Source organism: Pediculus humanus, genomic scaffold (assembly GCF_000006295.1).
Source record: "Pediculus humanus corporis 1103172108110 genomic scaffold, whole genome shotgun sequence".
In the NCBI taxonomy this organism is placed as follows: Eukaryota; Metazoa; Arthropoda; class Insecta; order Psocodea; family Pediculidae; genus Pediculus; species Pediculus humanus.
In genome coordinates, this window is record NW_002987682.1 from 99465 (window position 1) to 121115 (window position 21651).

The window sequence follows — 21651 nt, forward strand, 5'->3', positions numbered from 1 at the left end:
CAGTTTTTTTTTTTCTATTTTTCCGAATCGATACTGCCATTTTAAAAGTTAACAGGTTCCCCGTTTCCGGAATCTCTTTCGTACCACCCTGAATAATAATAATAATAACACTGATGATGATGATGATGAGGGGGAGAAAAGGGGGAGGGGAAAATATGGCCGACGATTTCACCTTGTCGTCGTCGTCGTCATAGTCGAACGAGTTTCATTTTACGACTAGTCAAATACAAAAATTTCTAACATCACCGGGAAAAAAAATCTATGATGATAATAATAATAATAATAACTTTTAAATCTATATTATTATTATTATTATTATTATTAATATTATTATCATTATTATTTATTTGTTTGTTTTGGAAAGGAAAAAAACTCGCGTCCGGATCTAGTCTTGTTTTTTTTTTTTTTTTTTTTTGTTAAATGCTTTTGTGTTGTCGTCGTCGTCGTCGAATGATTATTATTATTTAAAGGTTGAAGGTTAAAGGTTAAAGGTCAATAAGAAGAAATCACTTTTCTCTTTCACTCCACTCGTCTCCTTTTCTTTTTTGTGTTATTTTAGTCGTTAGTTGTTGTGTTGTAGGTCGTTTAATTTTTATTTAAAAAGAAAAAAGATTAGAATAGGATATCCCCCCACTGTTCGTTCATTCTGTCTGTCTGCCCCCTCCCCCCTCCCTAATTTTTTTTTATTTTTCCCGGAGGGGGAAGTCGAGAAAAGGGAAGGAAATAGTTTTTTTTTTTTAAAAAGAAAACGAATAATTTTTAATTGTATACCCCCGGAAAAGAGAGGTAGTAACGGAAACGTAGTTTTATATACGCGGATATAATAATAATAATAATAATAATAATAATAATAATAATAATAATTATATGTGAAAAGTGCCTTTAAAAAAAAAAAAAAAAAAACGGGCGATTCTAAAATTTAGAATTATCGTTCGTAATAAATAATTTTTTATTAATTTTTTTTTTTTACATTTTTTTTTATTTTATTTTTCGCTTAACCGTTATCATCATCATAATCATCATCATTATTATTATTATTTCAATTTTTGTAAATGTGTCGTATTTAAAAAAAAATAATAATAATAATAATAATAATGATGATTATTATTATTATTATAAATAAATTTATTTACACGATTTTCAATTATAATGAATTTTTTTTTTTTTGGAAAAAGTCCGTTCCGTTAATGCCACGACGAAAATGATAATAATGATGTTAATAATGATTATTATTATTAATGTTATTTAGTTTTTATACATATAAAAATTTTATTTTAATGATAATAATGATAAATTAAGTTTTGTAGTTTTTTTTGCGTTTTCAATCGCTGTCGTCGTTGTTACAAGAACGATTCAATGGTTGTCGGCTGCTGGTATCCTCATCCGAACCGTAAATGACATCTTCGTCAGAATCGTTTATCATGGAAAACGTGGGATTATCTTTAGTTATTTGCGATTCTGGAATCGTAAAGAAAATTAATGCGTGTGAGTGCGCATGCGCGCGAACGCGACGACGACATGTTTATACAAAATGAATATTTTATTACCAAAGGGTAAAGACGTTGACGGTGTGTAAACGTAAGCCATGGCATAAAAGGTAAAATTTAGTATACCGTAGAGCGCCATAAATTCAGCCGAACTTTTATAATTCGTTGTTAATTCGGATGCGAAATTATCTTCGACGACACCGATTCCGAATTTTAATAAAAACAACGAGAAAACAAATGCGACTATTATTATTAACATCGTCGTTAACAATTTAAGCCTAACGTCTGTAAAGAAAAATAATAATAATGATAATTTTTTCAACAAAACTTTTACGTAAGTTAAACATAAATTATCCGAACCGAAATATGGCATCGATCTTAATTCGCTGTAAACTCTTAACATTAAACAACCCAAATAAACACCGTAGAGACTTCCTATGACGACGTAAACGATTTTGTAATCCTGAAAGAGAGAGAGAGATAGAATTAAATTGAGAAAGAGAGAGAGAGAGTGAAGTTTGGTAATTGATTCAATTATTATTATTATTTCTATATTACGTAAAATTGATCAGTGTGAATTTGATAACTGTATGTCGGATCCGCCCATTCCCAATATCTTTGATTAACGGCAAATGTTAGGGATGATAACCACATTGGAAGTATTAATAATAATTTAGGCACGTAAAATGTTAAAAATCTTCTTTCGTTCTAGAAAAGAAAAGAAAAAAGAAAAGTGAAAAAGGAAACGGATTTTTTATTTTCGTTTATTTATGTGTCAATTACCTGTCTCAAACCGTGATAAGCGCATAACCAAAATAAAAGTATGGCCGATAAAAAAGTTTCTTGAAAAATGGCATCTAATATGCCGGGAAAACTACTGTTGACGAGAAATGATAATGGGAAAAATGGATTGTTGTAAAGTAAAAGAAGCGGAAGGAGAATCGACATCCATTTTTGTTCAATTGACCAGTCTTGAATTGAAAAACGTCTTAAAACGTGAGTAAACCAAAACTGAAACATACAAATTATTATTATTATTATTAATTTATTTATCTTAACTTGTCGTGAGTGAATACAAACATAAACTTACAGTCGTTATGAATGATGTAAATAAAAAAATAAATCTAAACCATATTTCTAATTGCGTGAATGCCGGATTGTAAGTTTTAAACTAAAAAAAAATAAATTAATAATAATAATAATAAATTAATGACACGTCGCTCCTCGGGGGAGCGGTGGGGGAGGAGGAGGAGGCGGGGGAGAAACCGTTAATACTTGCATATATGTTAATTTCTTTTATGTGATATCTTTTGTGAAATGATTCCAAACCGTAAAAATGTACTGTTAAAACGTAGTGAGTATAATCCAAAAATCCCAAATGAAATATTCTAAATTCGTCGCACGTTGATTGTTTACAACGTATGTGTCGTGTCCTGATGATGATAATAATAATAATAATCGATTACGTATTATTTATTACCGATCGATCGATCGATAATTTTATTATTAATAATGATTAGCCATCTTTGTGTTTACCTTACCTGTTACGCAATTCGTTTCCTTTCCATAATTTGATCGGTTTGTGTTCTGATGATATACCCTCAGCTTCAACGCTAACGTGAAACGTTTTGTCAAATATTTCATCTGAAAAATAACAAGAAAAACATTCATTTTAAATAATTAACGTGTGAAATATGTATTTGCCATATCAAAAACCTCATTTTTACCCCCTTGTATAAAACGCCATTGTTGTTTTCATTAGGTTTGGTTTAAATCATATATATAATTATGATAAATGTGAAATTAAATATCACTTAAACGAAATAATAAGTTCTCTTATCGTAATTTTTTTGCAAACTCTAGCCATTTTTTTATTCATTCAGATAAATATTTTCGTTGTTAGCATTTTTACACTTCTTGCGACTCCTAACGGTTCGTTATTATATTTCATTTTTTGTCATTTTTAAGTCGTGATTTATACAAAATGTACTTATTAACGAGTAAATTAAACAAATTTAATAACGATTATTATATTTTAACTATTAAATTCGATTTATCAAACAAGTTAATAGAGAAAAACAAATTTACGGTGTAACGACGAATCACAAAATGAAAGAACGACAACCGAAGAACGCGATCAACGGTTTTTTTTTCGGGGCCCTTTTTTTCCCTACGTAACGCGGTTTTTTTTACACAACGCGATTGTTTACATGTAGAGAGAAAAATTATTGTGAAAAATTAAAATGTGAATAATTAAAAGTTTTTTATTATTATTATCATTTATTTTTGTTTACAGTTTTATTATTATTATTATTTTTTAAAAAAACTGTCATGTTTATAAAAATATCGAGTTTAAATAGTAGAAAATAAAACAATACAATGGTTCTAATAGAAAAAAAATGTCGCGGCTTTTATGTAATTAATAATGGGTGAATTTAATTTAACAAATCCTCGTTTCAATTTATTTTTTTTACATGTTGAATGAATCAGTTTAATTTCGACCGTCGTGCAGTCTTTTGACTTTGTAAAGAATATATCGAAATTGACCGGACGGTTTCAAATTAAAAAAAAAGACATGTTGATTTTATTATAATAATTAAAGGTACGTATATGAAATCATTAATTTTTTTTTTATTAAATTAATTTGTTACGCACATACACACACACACATCTCCGCTCCCTTAAATTTATTATGAAAATATTATTCGAGTGTTTACGTTAAAAAAAAAAAAATTTATTTTCAATAATAAAAACAAATATGGAGTATGCACACACGCCATGTTAAGTTTTTTTTTTTTTTTTTGAATTTGATTTTAATAAAAATTTTAATTGAGAATAATTATTATTAATGTTTACAAGGATTTCTCTCTCTCTCTCTCTCTCTCTCTCTCTCTCTCTCTCTTTCTCTCATGACATTAGTGTAATAAAAATAACAAGGCAATTATCTTATTTAAAAAAATGGAGTTCAAAAAAAAAAAAATTAGCTTTTCTTTTTAATGTTTTTTTTTTTTTTTTTTTGACCCCCCGTTAATTTTTTATGTCAGCAAATTTAACAACAGCTCATGTTGTTATAGATTTACCACTTAAAATTGTAAAAGTTTGTGTATTTTTTATTCATTTAACACTAAATTTTTGCCGTTGATAAAAAAATGTATGTGTAAATTATAATTTAAGACACATTTTAAAAATTTAACTTTAATTATTATTATTATTATTATTATTAATGAAAAAAAGAAAAGTTAAAATTAATTAATTTATAACGTAAAATAAATAATTTATTATTATTATTATTATTATTAATTTTGCGTTTAATAAAAAATGTGTAAATTATAATTCCATTCGTAACGGTTTTTTTGAACTATGTTCGAATTCAAATTCAAATTCAAATTTTCGAACGCGGATGTTCGCGAATAAATGATGACGTCATCATCGTCATCGAGTGTAATTTTGTAGGATTATTGAAAGTACTCAAATTACTTAAACGTTTTTTTTTTTGTTAATACTTATTACAAAAACAAATTTTTATTTAATAAAAAACTATTTAAAAGGTATTATTTCACGGGAAAAGGTATTTTGTGATGTTCAAACAGGTATGAAATACCTGTTCTAACAAGTAAAAACTTGACCATAGTAGTAGTAGTAGTAACGATTATATATCAGCAAACAACGATTTACAAACGTTTAAATATTTAAGTTTTTTTTTTTTTTTTTCTAATAATTTTCATAAAGAAAATTATAATAATTGATAAAATGAAAGAAAGGTATAGTGATGATAAATATTGGATAAATGATTTTTTTTATTCGCCTTTAATTTCAGAGAATAAAATGAACGTAACGGGTGATTTAAACGAATTACAAAATGGAGAAGAAGATAAATGTTCAGAGAGTTTATTTTTTCCTTTTTTAAACGACATTCATTTGAATCCGATTATTAGAGGGATTTTATATTTTTTTGCACTTGCTTATTCTTTTGTTGGAGTTTCTGTTGTCACCGATATATTCATGGGTGCTGTTGTCACAATAACAAGTCAAACAAAAAAAGTTTATTTGGGAAAATTTAAAAAAAAGGTGAGTTAATGTTTGTTTGTTTGTTTGTTTGTATTAAGTGTATACAATAACATGTGGTTGTCATTAATTTTAATCACACACACAAAGTAAAAGAAATTGTAGTAATAATAATGATAGTTAAAAAAAAATCGTTTTTGTTTCTTTTTAGCCAGAAGAAAGTGAGAGTGCTTTGAATGTGACAGCAACATCAACCCATCAACTTGATTTCATTGAAGTTCGTGTATGGAACGATACAGTTGCTAATCTGACATTAATGGCACTGGGAACATCAGCACCAGAAATATTATTAGCTTGCATGGAAGTAATTAAACGTAATTTCGAATCGGGAGAATTGGGACCGGGAACGATAGTCGGATCAGCAGCATTCAATCTTCTACTAATAACCGCCATTTGCATAATAAGCGTCCCCAATGGGGAATCACGAAGAATTCGATTGTTTAATGTTTTCATCGTTTGCTCGATATTCAGCATACTGGCCTACGTTTGGCTTTGGATAATTTTGAGTTTGTTTTCTCCGCACGTCGTCGAATTGTGGGAAGCAATCGCGACTTTTCTCATGTTTCCCGCTCTTATATTCTTTGCTTTTGCAACGGATAAAAAATGGCTGGATATAAGATTGTTGATGTCGAAAAAAAAAAGGCTGACTCGAGCTCACGAAATCAAAATGGAAGAGAGTGGGTAAATTATTTAAACAATTTATTAATTGATTTATTCATTTTTTTTTTTTTTTTGGGGGGGGGGAGGAGTAAGGGAATTTAATTCATCTCTAATTCATTTCTCATTTCAATGAAATCACAGGTAAAAAAATATTTGTCGAAAGGAAATTTATCAAGGATGGAAAAATCGATAAAGAAACTCTTTATTCTTTTTTCAAAGAATTGAAAAAATATCCGGGGATATCGAACGAAGATGCCGCCATATTAGCTGCATCCAAGTGAGTTTCACGTAATTTTATTATTATAAATTTTTTTTAAAAAAAAAAAAAAAAGGAAATTTTACTAATTGAAATTGTATTTTAGAATCATCGATTCTGAACCGCAGTCTGCTGCCACTTATCGCATGAGCGCCATTCGTGATCTTACGGGTGGAAGAAAACTAAGGCCGAGACTTTCGTTAAAACTTCAAGAAGTTTACGATACAATCAATCAATATCCCCTGGGATCCGCTTTGAGTCTTCTCCCGGAAATATCAATGAAAAATGCCATTGTTGAATTTCACTCGGCCACGTGTGCCGTACGTGAAAATATCGGAAGTTTTTTTATAACCGTATGCAGACACGGAAATCTCGAACCATCCGTTAAAGTCAGGTAAAAATATTGATAATCTTTCACGACGACAGCAGCAACAACAACAGCAAAGTTTTAAATTTGTATTATTTTAGAGTTGAAAGTGTCGATGGTTCTGCCAAAGCGGGAGATGATTATGTAAAAGTAGACGAAATATTAGTATTCGAACCGGAAGAAACGGAAAAATTAGTACTCGTGAAAATAGTAGATGATACCCAATGGGAACCGAACGAAGAATTTTTTTTAAAATTATCATTAACGGAACATTCTGGAAATGCCAATGTTCAAATCGGAAGGATTTCAATTATGGAAATTACAATTTTGGATGATGATAGTTGGTGTTTGTTTTGTTTAAAAAAAAAAAAAAAAAAAAAAACGTTTTTCGTAATTGCGTAATGTTTTTGTGTTTTTGTTTTTGTTTTCTAGAACCTGGAGTTATTTCTTTTGAAAAAACTGGAATCCTCGTGAAAGAAAGCGCGGAATGCGTTGTTATAAACGTACGTAGGAAATACGGAGCGGATGGTGAAGTATCGGTTAAATGGCGAACGAATAATGATACCGCAATATCTGGTAAAGATTTCCTAGGCGGCGAAGGAGAATTGATATTTAAACATCGCGAAATACTTCAAACGATCGAAATACCATTACTCAACGAAATAAGACCCGAAAAAGATAGTTATTTCTTTGTCGAATTGTTTTCTCCGAGCAATGATGCATCTTTAGGAGACATAAAAGTTATTTGCGTGACAATAACGAACGATGAGGGTGCGTAAAATAAAAAAAATCACCTCCATTCATTCATTCATTCATTCATTCATTGTATGTAAAGTTATAAACACTTGAATCTTCTAATTTAGTGACACTCTCAATTGTAGCCAAGGCCCCGGACCGAATGTTTTGCTATCGTTAAAAACATTAACGTCGAAAATTAATTATGAAATTTAATGCATTTTCAGATTTTGCCAACATAATAGATAAAATGTTGGCGATGACAAATTTAAAATTGAAAACGCTTTCGATTTACCGCAAAACTTGGGCATCGCAAATAAAAGACGCGATGAACGTCAACGGGGGTGACGTGAAAAATGCAACGGCAACCGATTACGTTTTACATTTCATATCGTTCAATTGGAAAGTTTTGTTTTCTTTTATACCGCCGCCGAGCATGTTTCGCGGTTGGTTATGTTTTATCGTGTCTTTGTGTGCCATCGGTTTCGTCACGGCCGTCATCGAAGATATAGCATCGTTATTCGGATGCGTCGTGGGATTAAAAGATACAATAACCGGTAATTTACGTAAAAAAAAAAAAAAAAAAGGAATTTACTTAATTAAGTATTTAAAAAATCTTTTTTTCATCAATTCTTATAGCGATCACTTTGGTTGCGATGGGTACGTCACTTCCGGATACTTTTGCCAGCAGAACGGCCGCATTAAAAGAACAATACGCGGATACATCGATCGGAAACATAACCGGAAGTAATTCCGTAAACGTTTTTTTGGGTCTCGGTCTTCCTTGGCTAATGGCAACCATTTATCACACTCATAACGTAATTAGAAATAAATATTATTATTATTATAAGATTTTTATTTTTTTTTCTCTCTTTTTAATGTGATCATTTATTTTTAGGGTACGGTATTCAAAGTACCTGCGGGAACTTTAGGTTTCAGCGTACTCCTGTTTACGATTTCCGCCGTCATCGCCATAGCATTATTAATAGGAAGAAGAAATTCGTCATTTTGCGGTAAGGCCGAATTGGGGGGTTCGGTATTTTTTAAATTATTATCCGGTGGTTTATTAATTATTTTATGGGTGTTTTACATAGTTATGTCGTGTTTGAAAGAATACCGCGTCATCGATGTTAATTTTTAATGATGATTTTTCCTTCAGTGTTTTCTCTCTCACTCTCTCACTCTCTCGATGTTTCCGTTTTTTTTTTTTTTTTTGAGTGCAATATAATCGTTATTAATCGAATGTGAATTAGAAAAGAAAGAGTTAACGGAAACGGAAACGGAAACGAAAAAAAAAAAAAAAACGGAAGTGTTATTATTACAGTACCAAAATTCATTATTTACCCCCGTTGTTGTTATTATTATATGTATTTATTATTATTATTATTATTAATATTATTATACGTCGAATTTTATGTACAAATTTGTCTCCGTCGTCTGTGTTAAAGTTTTATTATGGGTCAAGGTAATGCGGGTTCATTATATTGAAACTGGAAGATAAAAACGTGTCAAAAAAAGTCTTTACGGAATCATGGTGGGTAGTAGTAGTAGTAGTGGTGGTGGTGGTGGTGGTGGTGGTAGTGGTAGTAGTGTTAGTAGTAGTAGTAGTAGTAGTAGTAGCAGTAGCAGTAGAAAAATAATTACAATTTTAAAAAAAACACAAAAAATCATTTAAAGAATGATAAATGACGTCATCGATTAATCATCGATAGATCGATCGATTTATTCATATTAAACAATTAATTAATTTTTTTTTTTATACAAAATTTTACATAAATGAATTATTAATAATAATAATAATAATAATAATAATAATAATAATAGATAATAACGAGAGTCAAAAAAAAAAAAAAAAATTGCCGCCATTTTGTTGTCAATTTCGTAAAAAAAAAGAAAGTAAGAGAAAAAATATGAAGAAAGGAAAACAACTTTTAACGTTTTTTTTTTTTTTTTTTTCCTACATATATAATATATATTATTATTATCGATAATAATAATAAAAAAAAGGGGAGAAATTTGTTGTTGTTGTTGTTGTTTGTTCACAACAAACCGGTTGTTTTGTCGCAAACAAACGAAAGAAAGAAAAAAAAAAAAAATCGAGATCGTTGTCAAATGACTTGTTGATTTTTTTTTTTGATAGAATTATGCAATTTTTTTTTTAATATACTCCCATTATGTTTTTATATAAAAAATTATTATTATTATTATTATTATTATTATTATTATTTTTTCGGGGGAAAGTTAAAATTGCAATAAAAAAAAAAAAAAAAAAAAAAACGACCCGAATTTATTTATTATATGCGCGACATTTCCCCCCCCCCCCCAAAAAAAAAAATTATTGTCGATGAAAAGCCATTTTGAAATTTAAATAATAATTTTTTTTTTTTTATATTCTCTTCGTGATCTTAAATATCATTATTATTATTAATTGATTAATCAATTAAATTTAATTTAAAATATAAAAAAAAAACTTTTTATTGTAATCGTTCGACGTCTCTCACATTCTCTCTCTCTCTCTATCTCTCTCACACATTCTCTCTATTTCTTTCTTTCTCTCTCACATTCTCTCTCTCTCTCTTTCTCTCTCTCTCTCTCTCTCTCTCTCTCATTCTCTCTATTTCTCTCTCTCACATTCTCCCTATCTCTCTCTCACTTCCTTTTTCTTTCTCTCATTCTTTCTCTCTCTCTCTCTTTCTCTTTCTCTCTCTCACTTCCTTTTTCTTTCTCTCATTCTTTCTCTCTCTCTCTCTTTCTCTTTCTCTCTCTCACTTCCTTTTTCTTTCTCTCATTCTTTCTCTCTCTCTCTCTTTCTCTCTCTCTCTCTCTTTCTGAGTCTCATTCTCTCTCTCTTTATCTTTCTCTCTCTTTCTCTCGTTATCGTCTGCATTCTTTAACGGTAAAGAAAAAACAAATAAAAAAAGTTAGAATGAGAGAGAGAGAGAGAGAGAGATCTAACGCTTTTTCTTCTTAATGGCGACAATTAATAAAAATTCGATTTATGTCGACAAAATTCACCAAAAAAAAAAAAAAAATTTTTTTTTCTAAAAACGTTATATTAATAAGTCTGTGCGTGCGTGCGTGAGTGTATTACGTCACGAAACCTTCGATTTATTATTATTATTATTAGTTATATAGTATTCGTTGTCATGTAACACGATAAAAACCGTTAAAATTAATTTATAACTTTCTTGGGGGAAGGGGAAAAGGGAAGGAGAAGAGAGAGAGAGAGAGAAAGGGAAAGAGAGGGGGAGGGAAGGAATTTTCAAGTACGTATCAGCAGTAATAACGACCTTGTATTACTATTATTATCATTATTATTACGATTTGTTTTTTTTTTTTTTTCTGTTTGTTTGTGCGTGTGGAACTGACTGTTCGAGTGTTTGTGTTTGTGTCGAGAGAATTCGAATTTTTTTTTTTTTTTAAATCGTTAAACGTTTTTTATTATTATTATTATTATTTTTTTTTTTTTTTAAATTTAGGTTTTAGATTCGAGGGAATTGTAATACCAGGGCGACCCGTTTGAAAAAAAAAAAAAAAAAAAAAAAAAATTATCTCGTTAAATTATCCGTTCGGAATCAACAGTGCGCGAACTTTTCCTTTTTTACTGAACAAAAAAAAAAATTTACCTACAAGGTAAACGTGTTTAACGTTAATTATTATTATCACTTATTTATTATTATTATTATTATTTTGTGAATAATCTTTACGGAAACCGACCGTTTTCTTTTTCGTCTTCGTCGCCGCCATTTTTTTTTTTTTTTTTTTCACTTTCTTGTCATTGTTAGTTTGTGACACGACGTCGTCATCGTCATGTGTGTTTGTTTTTGTGCAGACGACGAGGGGGGAAAAAATTAAAACGTCAACGGTTAATTATTAATAATAATAATAATAATCGATTGTTTTCAAGTAGTGGTAGTGGTAGTGGTAGTGGTAATAGTATTATTATTATTATTCGTGGTTTTTTTTTAAAAATATGAAACGAGAAAAATTTTTTTAACGGATTTACGGATTGTGCGTATACGTCACACGTTATCAATCATCATTATCATCGTAATCGTGTAACACGATATTTAAGGTATGATATTGACGAATTTATTATTATTATTATTATTATTATTATTTTTTGTCTATTTTCACGTCACCCGTTTGTTTGTTTTGGTCGTTTGTTGTCGTTTGATTTTATTTTAATTTTTTTTTTTTTAAATTCCACGTCAAATTTAAAAAAGTATCTCGCGATGTCGCGTAAAATCTCGGAGATATTTTAAAATATTCGTAAATTTAAAAAAAAAATTTTTTTTTCATTTTGTTTTGTTGTCGTCCTTAATTTAAAAAAAGGCGGAAGAAAAAAAAAGTAAAGATTATGTAAAAAAAAAAAAAAGTCGCCATACTTGATTGTCCGGTCTTGTAATTTTTTTTCTGGTTTTTCTTTCTTTTCCTTTACGAGAAAAAACAACTTTTGCAATCGATTATCATTATTATTATTATTATTATTATTATTATTATTATTATTATTATTATTATTATGTATTTCATGGCTTTGACCTTTCACCAAGTTTTTAACCGCACCCATTTTAATTTTTTTTTTAAAATGTGTAACAACAATCGATGATTGATTGATTGTCTTTTTAATTTATTTATATTTAACGAAAAAAAATTATTATTATTATCATTATTATTATTATTATTATTATTATTACGATACCATTTTGTTTTCTCTCTCTCACTCTCTTTCTCTCTCTCTCTCACTCACTCACTCTCTTTTTCAATTAAATTAAACGTTTATCACGTTTTTTTTTTTTTTTTTTTTTTTTTATTCGTTTGAAAATCACGTTTTAACGCCACATTGGAAAAAATAATAATAATAATTATAATAATAATAATAATAATGGTAATGATATTTTAAATAAATGAGTTTTTTTTTATTTACCGGTTTTTTACGTCGATCGTTGAATCTCTCTTCGTTTGTTCGTTTGTTTGTTTGTTTGTTTGTTTTCTCCAGAACAATGCATCAGTTGTCAATCGATAATAATAATTATTTTTTTGTAAAAAAAAAAAAAAAAAAAAAAAAACGTTAAGTTCGTTCACCTATGCATTTCGTGCAAAAATGGCGGAAAGATGAAACAAAACAAAAACAGAGCAGCCAACCCCATAATTTTGAAATTTTGATTTTGTGACGTCATAATCAAACGTTACGATTCTTATCTTTCGCGACGTATTTGTTTTTTTTAATTATTGAATCAAATGTAAACCTTTCGATCGTGACGTAACGTAATAATAATAATAATAATAATAATGAATGAATGAATGAAATAAATATTTAAATTTGCAAATAAATAAATAAAAAAACCGGATTTAGTGCCAAATAATTATTTCGGATTTAATTGTACAAGGATTTCAGTTACTCAGTCGGTTATGAATTCTTATTGGTTACATGGCGGATTTCAAGGTAAAATATTTCGTTGTGAAATTTAAAAAAAAAAAAAAAAACGTTGCGTTTGTGTAATACTCGAATCCGATGACGACGACGACGACGATGATGATGATGATGTTTTTCGAGTAAATTGAAAATATTATTCGATTATTATGTTTACCTGATGATTTTTTACAACGTTTGTTTTTCGATGCGGTAATTTTCAACGGTTGTTCTCCTCCTCGTCGTCGTCGTCGTCGTCGTCGTCGTCGTCGTCGTCGTCTACGTCATCGATCGTTGAATTCCTTTTTGTATACGTATTAGTTCTTTTTTTTTTGTAAATAAAACCACTTGAACAAACCTTAACATATGTTTAATCAAGTCATTTTAAAATACTTTTGATAACCGTGAGTTTATTTATTTATTGCAAAGGAGTTATTTTAAGATACGTTACTTGACATTTACGTTTGTTTTCAATTGATCCGTTACCAAATTTGAAAAAAAAAAAAAATGGTATCGAAACAAGTTGCCAAAGTGCAAAAAAAAAAAAAAAAAATCAAAAAACCTTTTTGAAACAAATATTTTTTAAGGAATTTTTTTAAATAAGGAAATTCTGATGGTTTTGGAATCAAGGAGAGGCAGAGAGAGAGAGAGAGAGAGCAAGGGAGAGAGAGAGAGAGAGAGAGAGAGAGAGAGAGAGAGAGAGCGAGGGAGAGAGAGATTCCATATAAAACTTGTTATAAAGACGTAAAAGTCATGTTAAGGTATTAACGAACCTGAAATTTGTCAACTCGTTAACATATTTCAAAATTTCTTTTTTTTAATAAAAAAAAAAAAAATCAATTTTGGCAAACGATTTAAACCTGATCCTCGTGACAACATAAAATGTCATTTCGTTTGCCAAAAAAATTTTGCGAAGAAGAAGAAGAAGAACCTTAAATTTTAAGGTTTATAAACTATCTTTCTATTCAATCAAATTTTTTTTTTTCAACAAAAAAATCATCATTATTAATATGATAACTGAAAATAGAAATTTTTTGGAAAGAATTTATAAAAATAAAATAACAAAATGGTAGGGAAAAAATAATAAATTTTGTTTTCAATACAAAAGATGTATAAACTGTTAAATTTATAAATAACTTTTTCTTTTTTTACTTTGAAAGGAAGTGGTAACAAACAACAAACACAACAACCATCATCATACTGTATAAATATACATAAAATTTAATAGATTTTAACAATAACGTTTAACATTGATGTCCCCGATTCGAATTCAAGAATGAAATTTTAATGAAAATAAATTCAATAAAATTTATTTTGTTTCCCTTTAGTAATTAATTATTATTGCAAATGTTGACCTTTGACACAATCATTACGTCAAATGCAAATGATTTTAAAAAAAAATCAAAATCGGGGGGGGGGAGGGGAGAAACATTATTTAAAAAGTCAAAAGATTCTTCGTTAAACATTTAAAGCCCTAAAGAGATTTTTATAGGGTTTAAAATAATTCGTCAGTGTTGCCACAATAAAAAAAAAAAAATTAAAAAAATTGTAAAACTTTTATAAAACGAACAAAAAAGTACGTTCAGAAACCTTTTTAAAAAAAACGACTACCCGGGCGGTAAAAATTATTATTCAACGGTTTTTTTTAATGACGTCATCATCAAATAATAAATCCTTTTAAACGATTTAAAAAATTCGAATCTTTTTCTAAATTTAATTATTGTTAAAATTGTTTTATATAATATATATTAATATATGTTAAAATTCTTTTCTTATAAAAGAGAAAACATTTTAAATAAATTCAAAGAAATACTTTCCAAAAAAAAAAACAAAAATGGCGCCGTAATTAGAAAATTACTCTTAAAATAAATTTCTATAGAGATACACACTCATATTAAATTTTTACATTTATTTAAAAATGGCGGGGAGGGGGGGGGAATCATATCGTTTATTTACTCTATGAAAAATAATAATAATCGTTATTATTAATAATAGGACAAAATTTCAAAGTTCAAATTTATGAGAGAGTGAGAGAGAGAATGATGGCGTTTTATATTTCATTGCAAAAAAAAATTTAAAAAAAATTTAAAAACAAATAAAATTTGAACCTTATTTGACACCGTAAGGACCAAAGTTTATTCTAATCAGTTATCGTTTAATATGACAGAAAATAAATTTTTTTTATCATATTTTCTATTACAAAATATCATCATCATTATCATTAGTATCGTTTGCCTTAGAGGAGTTCATTCAGAAAGTTATAGAAAAAAAAAAAAAAAAAAAAAGTTTCATATGGAAAATGGCACGAACGATTTTTTTTATTTAAAATAAAGATTGACAAACGACAAACGACAAACGAGTTGTAGTTGTTGTTGATAAGAATTATGAGAGAGAGAGAAAAAAATATATATTTTCCTACCTTCGACATTATCAGTTATAATTTTTCCTATTATCCAAAGTTGTTGATTATAAGTGTTCATCATTGGACTCCTCATAACGAAGGGTCCCCTCGATATATCCGTATCGTTTGATTTTCTCAATAAATTGGATGCTTTCTCTTGGGTTGTCAGGGTTATCGGGGGTCCGGCCAAACCGATAAACGTTGATAAACCAAATAAAGCAAATATGGCGAGGAAAACGAGTACGAATTCTCTTTTATGCATTCCATATATTCTCATTTGTACGGATCTTTCGCAACGATCGTGGTGATATGCGGGTGCTATGTATTTATTAAATTCACTGAACAAATCACTGAACTGTGACAATGCATTTCTTAGCTTTAAATTAATACCACGAGATGGTAAATGATATGAATAACCTAATGTCGCCCCATCGTCTTTTGACATTTTTTACCCTCTTTACTACCCCAACTCGCGATTTAAAAACTTATTTAATTTATTTCCGCCATTATATAATTAATAATATTATTCTCTGACATATGGTGGTTACACTATATTACTCCCCCCGATTTACATTAAATTAAACCGTCAGAAATGAAAAAAAAAATTACGAGATCGATACGACGCGCAAGCGATTTTCTACCTTTTCATTATTATCATTATTATTATTAAAATTTCCCTATTGTTGTTAAAAAACTTTCTTTTATAATTACGATAAATTTTTTTCTTATTTAAAATTAATTTTAATAGAAAAGGAAAATTGATTTTTCAATCAATCAATTCAATCTTTATTAACTTTCTAACAGGGAAATAATTAATGATAATAATAATAATAATAATGGAATTCCATCAACCCGCCATTAATTTGTGCGTGTGTATATATCTAACACACATGTTGTAATTGTTTTCAATAATTTTAATAATTTATTTATTTATTAATTAATTAATTTATTTATTTATTTAATATTAATATTAAATAATTATATCGGATAAAAATTTATAAAAACGAAGGTTAAATCGTTAAGTAATTTAATAGTTGAAATTTTATTTTATTGTCACTAAGTGCAAATGACCTTCCCCACCCAAACAATTAAGTCGTGCCAACTTAATTTTATATTAAAAAAAAAAATAAAAAAAAATATCGTCAAATTATTATTAATTCTTTATCGTCCATATATATCGTATAACGAAAAATTAATCGTTTTAAAAAATTTTATATTATTTTTGAATATCGTTTCACTTTTTTTTTTTTTAAAAATTTTATTTTTATCATTCCGTAAATTTTGTTTACGGGTGACATTTTTAATTTTTTTTCATGTTGGTAGTAGTTGTAATAATGGCTGCCTTGAATGTCTGGCACAATTTCCTCAATTTTAGGGTAATTTTCGTTTTGATATTATTCTTATTATTTTTTTAATATTTTCTTTTTTTTTTTTATTAGTGATTTCGTTTTTTAAAATTTTTTTATTTTTATTTAAAATATTTTATTTTTTTTAAATTTAAATTAAGTTGTTGCGGTGAGTAAATCAAAATTTGAATTAAAACCTAAAACGGTTTTTGGTTTAATTTTTTTTTTCCACACATCGTATCGAAAGTAAATTAAACCGTGATAATATAAATTTTGATACGAATTATAAAGGCAAAAAAACAAAAAACGTCAAAAAAAAAATTATTTCGCAGTTTTTTTATATAGAAAATCAGGCCATTTTTATATATACATATAATAGAAAGTGTTTGTATAAAATGGGCAAAGTCCGATTTTTTGAAATGTTTTTTAGTACCAATAAGCTCGTCTATAAAAATAAGTTTTTTTTCTTTTTTCTTTTGATAATATTTAACAATTAATATAAATGAAAAAATAAATAATTTTGAATACAAGGGTCATTGCAAGTTTATTCGAAAAAAAAATGCCAACCTAGACCCAGTCAAATAATGACTCAACTATAATTTCTTAAAATTTTGATTCATTTCTTTTTATTTGTAAAATAATATTTTGTGTTTGTGTTTGTGTGGTTTTCTTTTTCTCTTCATTTATTTTGTTAGTTTTGTCGAGTAAAGAGTTTTCAATTGCTGAATTATATCGATGACATTTTTCTTTCATTTTCAGTTATACGAATATGTATTTCAATAGTAATGTTTGTTTTATATTCGAATATATAAGCGTGTGTGTGTAAATTTTAAAAGTGTTCTTGTATTTTTTGTTTAATTATGTGTTTTTTTCTTTTCCAGCTGTGAGATAATCATATATTATGTCCAAAATGATCAAACTAATTATGCTACATAGCTGATTTATCGAGAGAGAGTGAGAGAAAGAAAGAAAAAGGATTTAATTAAATAAAAAAAGAGGAAAATGTTTGAAGTTGCAAATTTGGTGCCTCAAATAGAAGGGAAAAAACAAAAAGAAACTTCATCATCATGTGAAAATGTTCCTCCTGTACATGGTAGGCCATGCACAAATGTTTGTCTCAGATCAAAGCTGAGCAATCATCAGAGAAATTTAAGTTTAGATTTTCGATCGATGGGAATTTTACTCCCTCCAGTTGCTCAAATTACGACAATGCATCAACGTAATAGGAGTCTCGATTCTGCACTGCAGAGAATACCAGAAGTTGATGTAACTCCTAGTCCAGAATGTGAATATCCGTCCTCCACAAGTAAATCATATTTCTTTACATTTGATTGATTCGATTAATTTTTTACAAAAAAAAAAAAATCAGTTTGGAATAACAAATTTTTTGTTGTTGTATCATTTCAGATTCGAAACCATCAGCACAGAATATGCCTATGAGTAGTGGAGATGCTATAAAAAATCGAGAAGATCTGACTAGTTTAGGTTCGGATGATTCGGGTATACTTTGTAGCTCTGAAGGAGATGCGACAACGAGAGAATCATCTGTCGAACAATTAACAAGCATAGATCACAGTAGGGAAAGTTTAAATTCTAATGTGGCATCATGCAGTACTAGCGATGAATCTGTTGTTACTCCAAGACTTGTAGTGAAAGAAGAAATTCCTATTCCATTGACGAAAAGGATTTTAATGAGTAAAAAAATTACATTTTTTTCTAAGAAATCATTACACAAAGACAGTGAATTAATGACAAAATTAAAAGATAATATTGATGAAAACAGTGCGGGTTGTTCGGAACGTCGTGAAAGTGATGTTGAAATTCTACCCGATGAAAATTCCACGAGCCCCGATAATAAAACATTCGGTGACCATCAGAATAAAACAACGAGTGACGACGATGTTTCTCTCACCCCCGCGGAAAACACCGTTCGCGTTTCTGAGGGTAAAAGTTTTTTACTTAGACTATTCGAGTGCGAGTCTTTCGACATGTCCATGGCTATAATATATTTATCAAATTCGAAAGAACCCGGCGTTCAAAGTTTCATAGCGAATAAATTATTCGATTTTCCAAACGTCGAAGTCGATTTTTATTTACCACAGTTGGTATGCATGTATTTGCAAATGCCGGATGTCGCGGAGGTAATACATCCATATCTAGTCCACAGGTGTCGTCAATCCGCGGATTTTTCTCTCAAGTGTGCATGGTTACTCGACGCCTATAGTTCGGATGCCCAAGTTCCGTCGAAAAAAAAATCTAACGGTACGAAACTAAGAAATTTGATATTATCCGATCAGTTAAGGCCGAAAGATGGAGACGTATGCCATCACGTAAACTCGAGGAGAACAACAACAACAACGACGACGACGAAAGGAAATGTAGAAGTCAAATTTTCAAATTCTGATGATAAACAAACATGTCCTTCTTCTTCATCATTATCATCATCATCATCAAATGTAAACATTAAAACTCATCAGAGATCAAAATCGGATGCATCTAGTCTCATAAAGGGAAATAGAAAAATCACCACATTTGGTGAGTCTATTATATATATATGTAATTCAATGAAAATAATTTTATATGAGAAATTATTATTATTATTATTATCTTCTTTTTTTTTTTAAGGAGGAACCATGAAAGTTAGCTTGGGTGACATGGGTTCAGGTCATGCTTTCGACAATGGATGTAATTGTTTTGATTCTTGCACGGGCATCGTGAATAATCTCCGCGGACAAAAGACTGAGTGCACATGCAATGTAAGTATACATATAAAAAATTGTCCAAACCACGTCTTCCTTTTAATTTTAATTTATTAGTATAATAATAATAATAATAATAATTAATACAATGTACAGCTGTGAAATTATGTAAGTGGGCGTGGGTGTGCGTGTGTGTGTGTAGTAACCTCGAAAAGTAAAAAGCTTGGCCGACGGACGACATTGATTATACAATTATTAGTTTATCGTTAATTGTTTTTAAATTGGTTGTTATTATTATTATTATTAGAACCGTTGCGCAAGTGAAAGCAAAAATAAGGAAGACAGAAGGAAAGAAAGAAAAAAAAATTATTAATGACGTCATTTTTTTAAAAATTTTTATTTATTTATTTTTATTTTTATTTTTTTTTTTTTTTAGGCACCAAGACTCGCACCCGAATTAGAATTTATAAAAGCGTTGATCTCTATTGGTAAACTCCTCGGTTCGATGACGAGTAAAGAAGCGAAAACGACTCGTTTGTTGGCAGAGCTCAGCGTCGTGAACGTCAATCTACCTGCGAGAGTATGGTTGCCCCTTCATTCGAACATCCCTCATCACGTCGTTCGTATTCCGCCTCAGGCATCCGCCGTTCTCAATTCGAAAGATCGGGCTCCCTACATAATATACGTGGAAGTGTTGCAAGTCGATGATATCTACGACTCTCCCGTGCCTCCGAAAATGATGAACGCTTTGAGACACATCAAATCCGAAGAAAATCTAATCAACGAACCCTCTTCTTCTTTTCCATCCACGCAACCCGCGAACCGCGAAGATGACGACATTTGTTGGTCTCAGGAAGACGATGAAATATCACAGCAGTACATACAGTTGAACAGATCCGTGGATCGGGATACAATATCGCAAATGTCGCAGGAATCGAGCGATTCGAGAGAACCGCCCACCGTGTTCGCCGCTGGAGATATCAGGAGAAGACTTTCAGAATCTTTGCACGATACGAGACAGAAAACATTTTCGCGGGATCCGGAAGATCCCTCGGCGGCAGCACTGAAAGTAAATAAATCATTATTTCTCTCTCTCTCTCTCTTCTCTAGTAGAAGATTTTTTTTTTTAATTGTTAATTTTTGTTGTATCGTCGTACAGGAACCCTGGGAAGAAAAGGAAAGAAGAGTGCGAGAATCGTCACCCTACGGTCATCTTTCCAATTGGAAACTTCTTTCCGTCATTGTCAAATGCGGTGACGACCTTCGTCAAGAACTCATGGCATCACAGTTACTCATGGTTTTGCAAAGAATATGGGAAACGGAAAGAGTACCTCTTTGGGTTAGACCGTACAAGTGAGTTTTACTATCATCATTATTATTACTTTTTTTCATATAATCAGACTAATAGGGGGGGGGGGAACAAAAGGAAGGAGGAAATTAATTAGAAAGCGCCCGTCCGACTTTTGAGGCAAAAACGCAAGAATCAAACTTAATAATAATTACTTAATTGTTAATTGAAATTTATCAAAGAATGAGCGCGTAGAGAATTTTGTATACTCGCACGCACGCACCCGCCCGCGTGCGAGTATACAAAATACGTGGGGGGGCGCACATCGAGAGAAGGGCGGGCGCGCGTGAGGGGGGCGCACATCGAGAGAAGGGCGGGCGCGCGTGAGGGGGGCGCACATCGAGAGAAGGGCAGGCGCGCGTGGGGGGGCGCACATAGAGAGAAGGACGGGCGCGCGTGGGGGGGCGCACATAGAGAGAAGGACGGGCGCGCGTGAGGGGGGCGCACATCGAGAGAAGGGCAGGCGCGCGTGGGGGGGCGCACATAGAGAGAAGGACGGGCGCGCGTGAGGGGGGCGCACATCGAGAGAAGGGCAGGCGCGCGTGAGGGGGGCGCACATCGAGAGAAGGGCAGGCGCGCGTGAGGGGGGCGCACATCGAGAGAAGGGCAGGCGCGCGTAGGGGGCGCACATCGAGAGAAGGGCGGGCGCGCGTGAGGGGGGCGCACATCGAGAGAAGGGCGGGCGCGCGTGAGGGGGGCGCACATCGAGAGAAGGGCGGGCGCGCGTGGGGGGGCGCACATCGAGAGAAGGGCAGGCGCGCGGGCGGGGGCGGGTGCGGGCGGGTGCGGGCGGGTGCGGGCGGGTGCGGGCGGGTGCGGGCTGTGTGTGTGTGTGTGTGTGTGTGTGTGTGTGTGTGTGTGTGTGTGTGTGTGT

General features: G+C 30.8%; 4 protein-coding genes across 4 annotated transcripts; 2 read left to right on the top strand and 2 right to left on the bottom strand.

Annotated features, from left to right (window-relative positions):
- Nucleotides 1–1321: 1321 nt before the first annotated feature.
- Phum_PHUM409110 (Integral membrane protein GPR178, putative) lies at nt 1322–3438 on the bottom strand (the record flags this gene model as incomplete). The annotated part of the gene is made up of 9 exons (XM_002428860.1): nt 1322–1458; nt 1548–1772; nt 1848–1950; nt 2046–2195; nt 2271–2498; nt 2578–2658; nt 2767–2920; nt 3029–3131; nt 3402–3438. 9 exons carry the CDS (start codon nt 3436–3438, stop codon nt 1322–1324), a joined length of 1218 nt encoding a protein of 405 aa, XP_002428905.1.
- A 1874-nt stretch (nt 3439–5312) lies between these two features.
- Phum_PHUM409120 (uncharacterized protein) lies at nt 5313–8711 on the top strand (the record flags this gene model as incomplete). Its single annotated transcript, XM_002428861.1, has 9 exons — nt 5313–5555; nt 5704–6229; nt 6354–6489; nt 6575–6862; nt 6937–7175; nt 7268–7606; nt 7798–8127; nt 8210–8388; nt 8469–8711. The coding sequence occupies 9 exons, from the start codon at nt 5313–5315 to the stop codon at nt 8709–8711; spliced, it is 2523 nt and encodes an 840-aa protein (XP_002428906.1).
- Nucleotides 8712–14935: 6224 nt separating this feature from the next.
- Phum_PHUM409130 (uncharacterized protein) lies at nt 14936–15829 on the bottom strand (the record flags this gene model as incomplete). Its single annotated transcript, XM_002428862.1, has 2 exons — nt 14936–14940; nt 15403–15829. 2 exons carry the CDS (start codon nt 15827–15829, stop codon nt 14936–14938), a joined length of 432 nt encoding a protein of 143 aa, XP_002428907.1.
- A 1903-nt stretch (nt 15830–17732) lies between these two features.
- Nucleotides 17733–20786, top strand: Phum_PHUM409140 (phosphatidylinositol 4-kinase, putative; the record flags this gene model as incomplete). Its single annotated transcript, XM_002428863.1, has 5 exons — nt 17733–18036; nt 18138–19265; nt 19356–19486; nt 19866–20498; nt 20589–20786. 5 exons carry the CDS (start codon nt 17733–17735, stop codon nt 20784–20786), a joined length of 2394 nt encoding a protein of 797 aa, XP_002428908.1.
- Between the last annotated feature and the right edge of the window lie 865 nt (nt 20787–21651).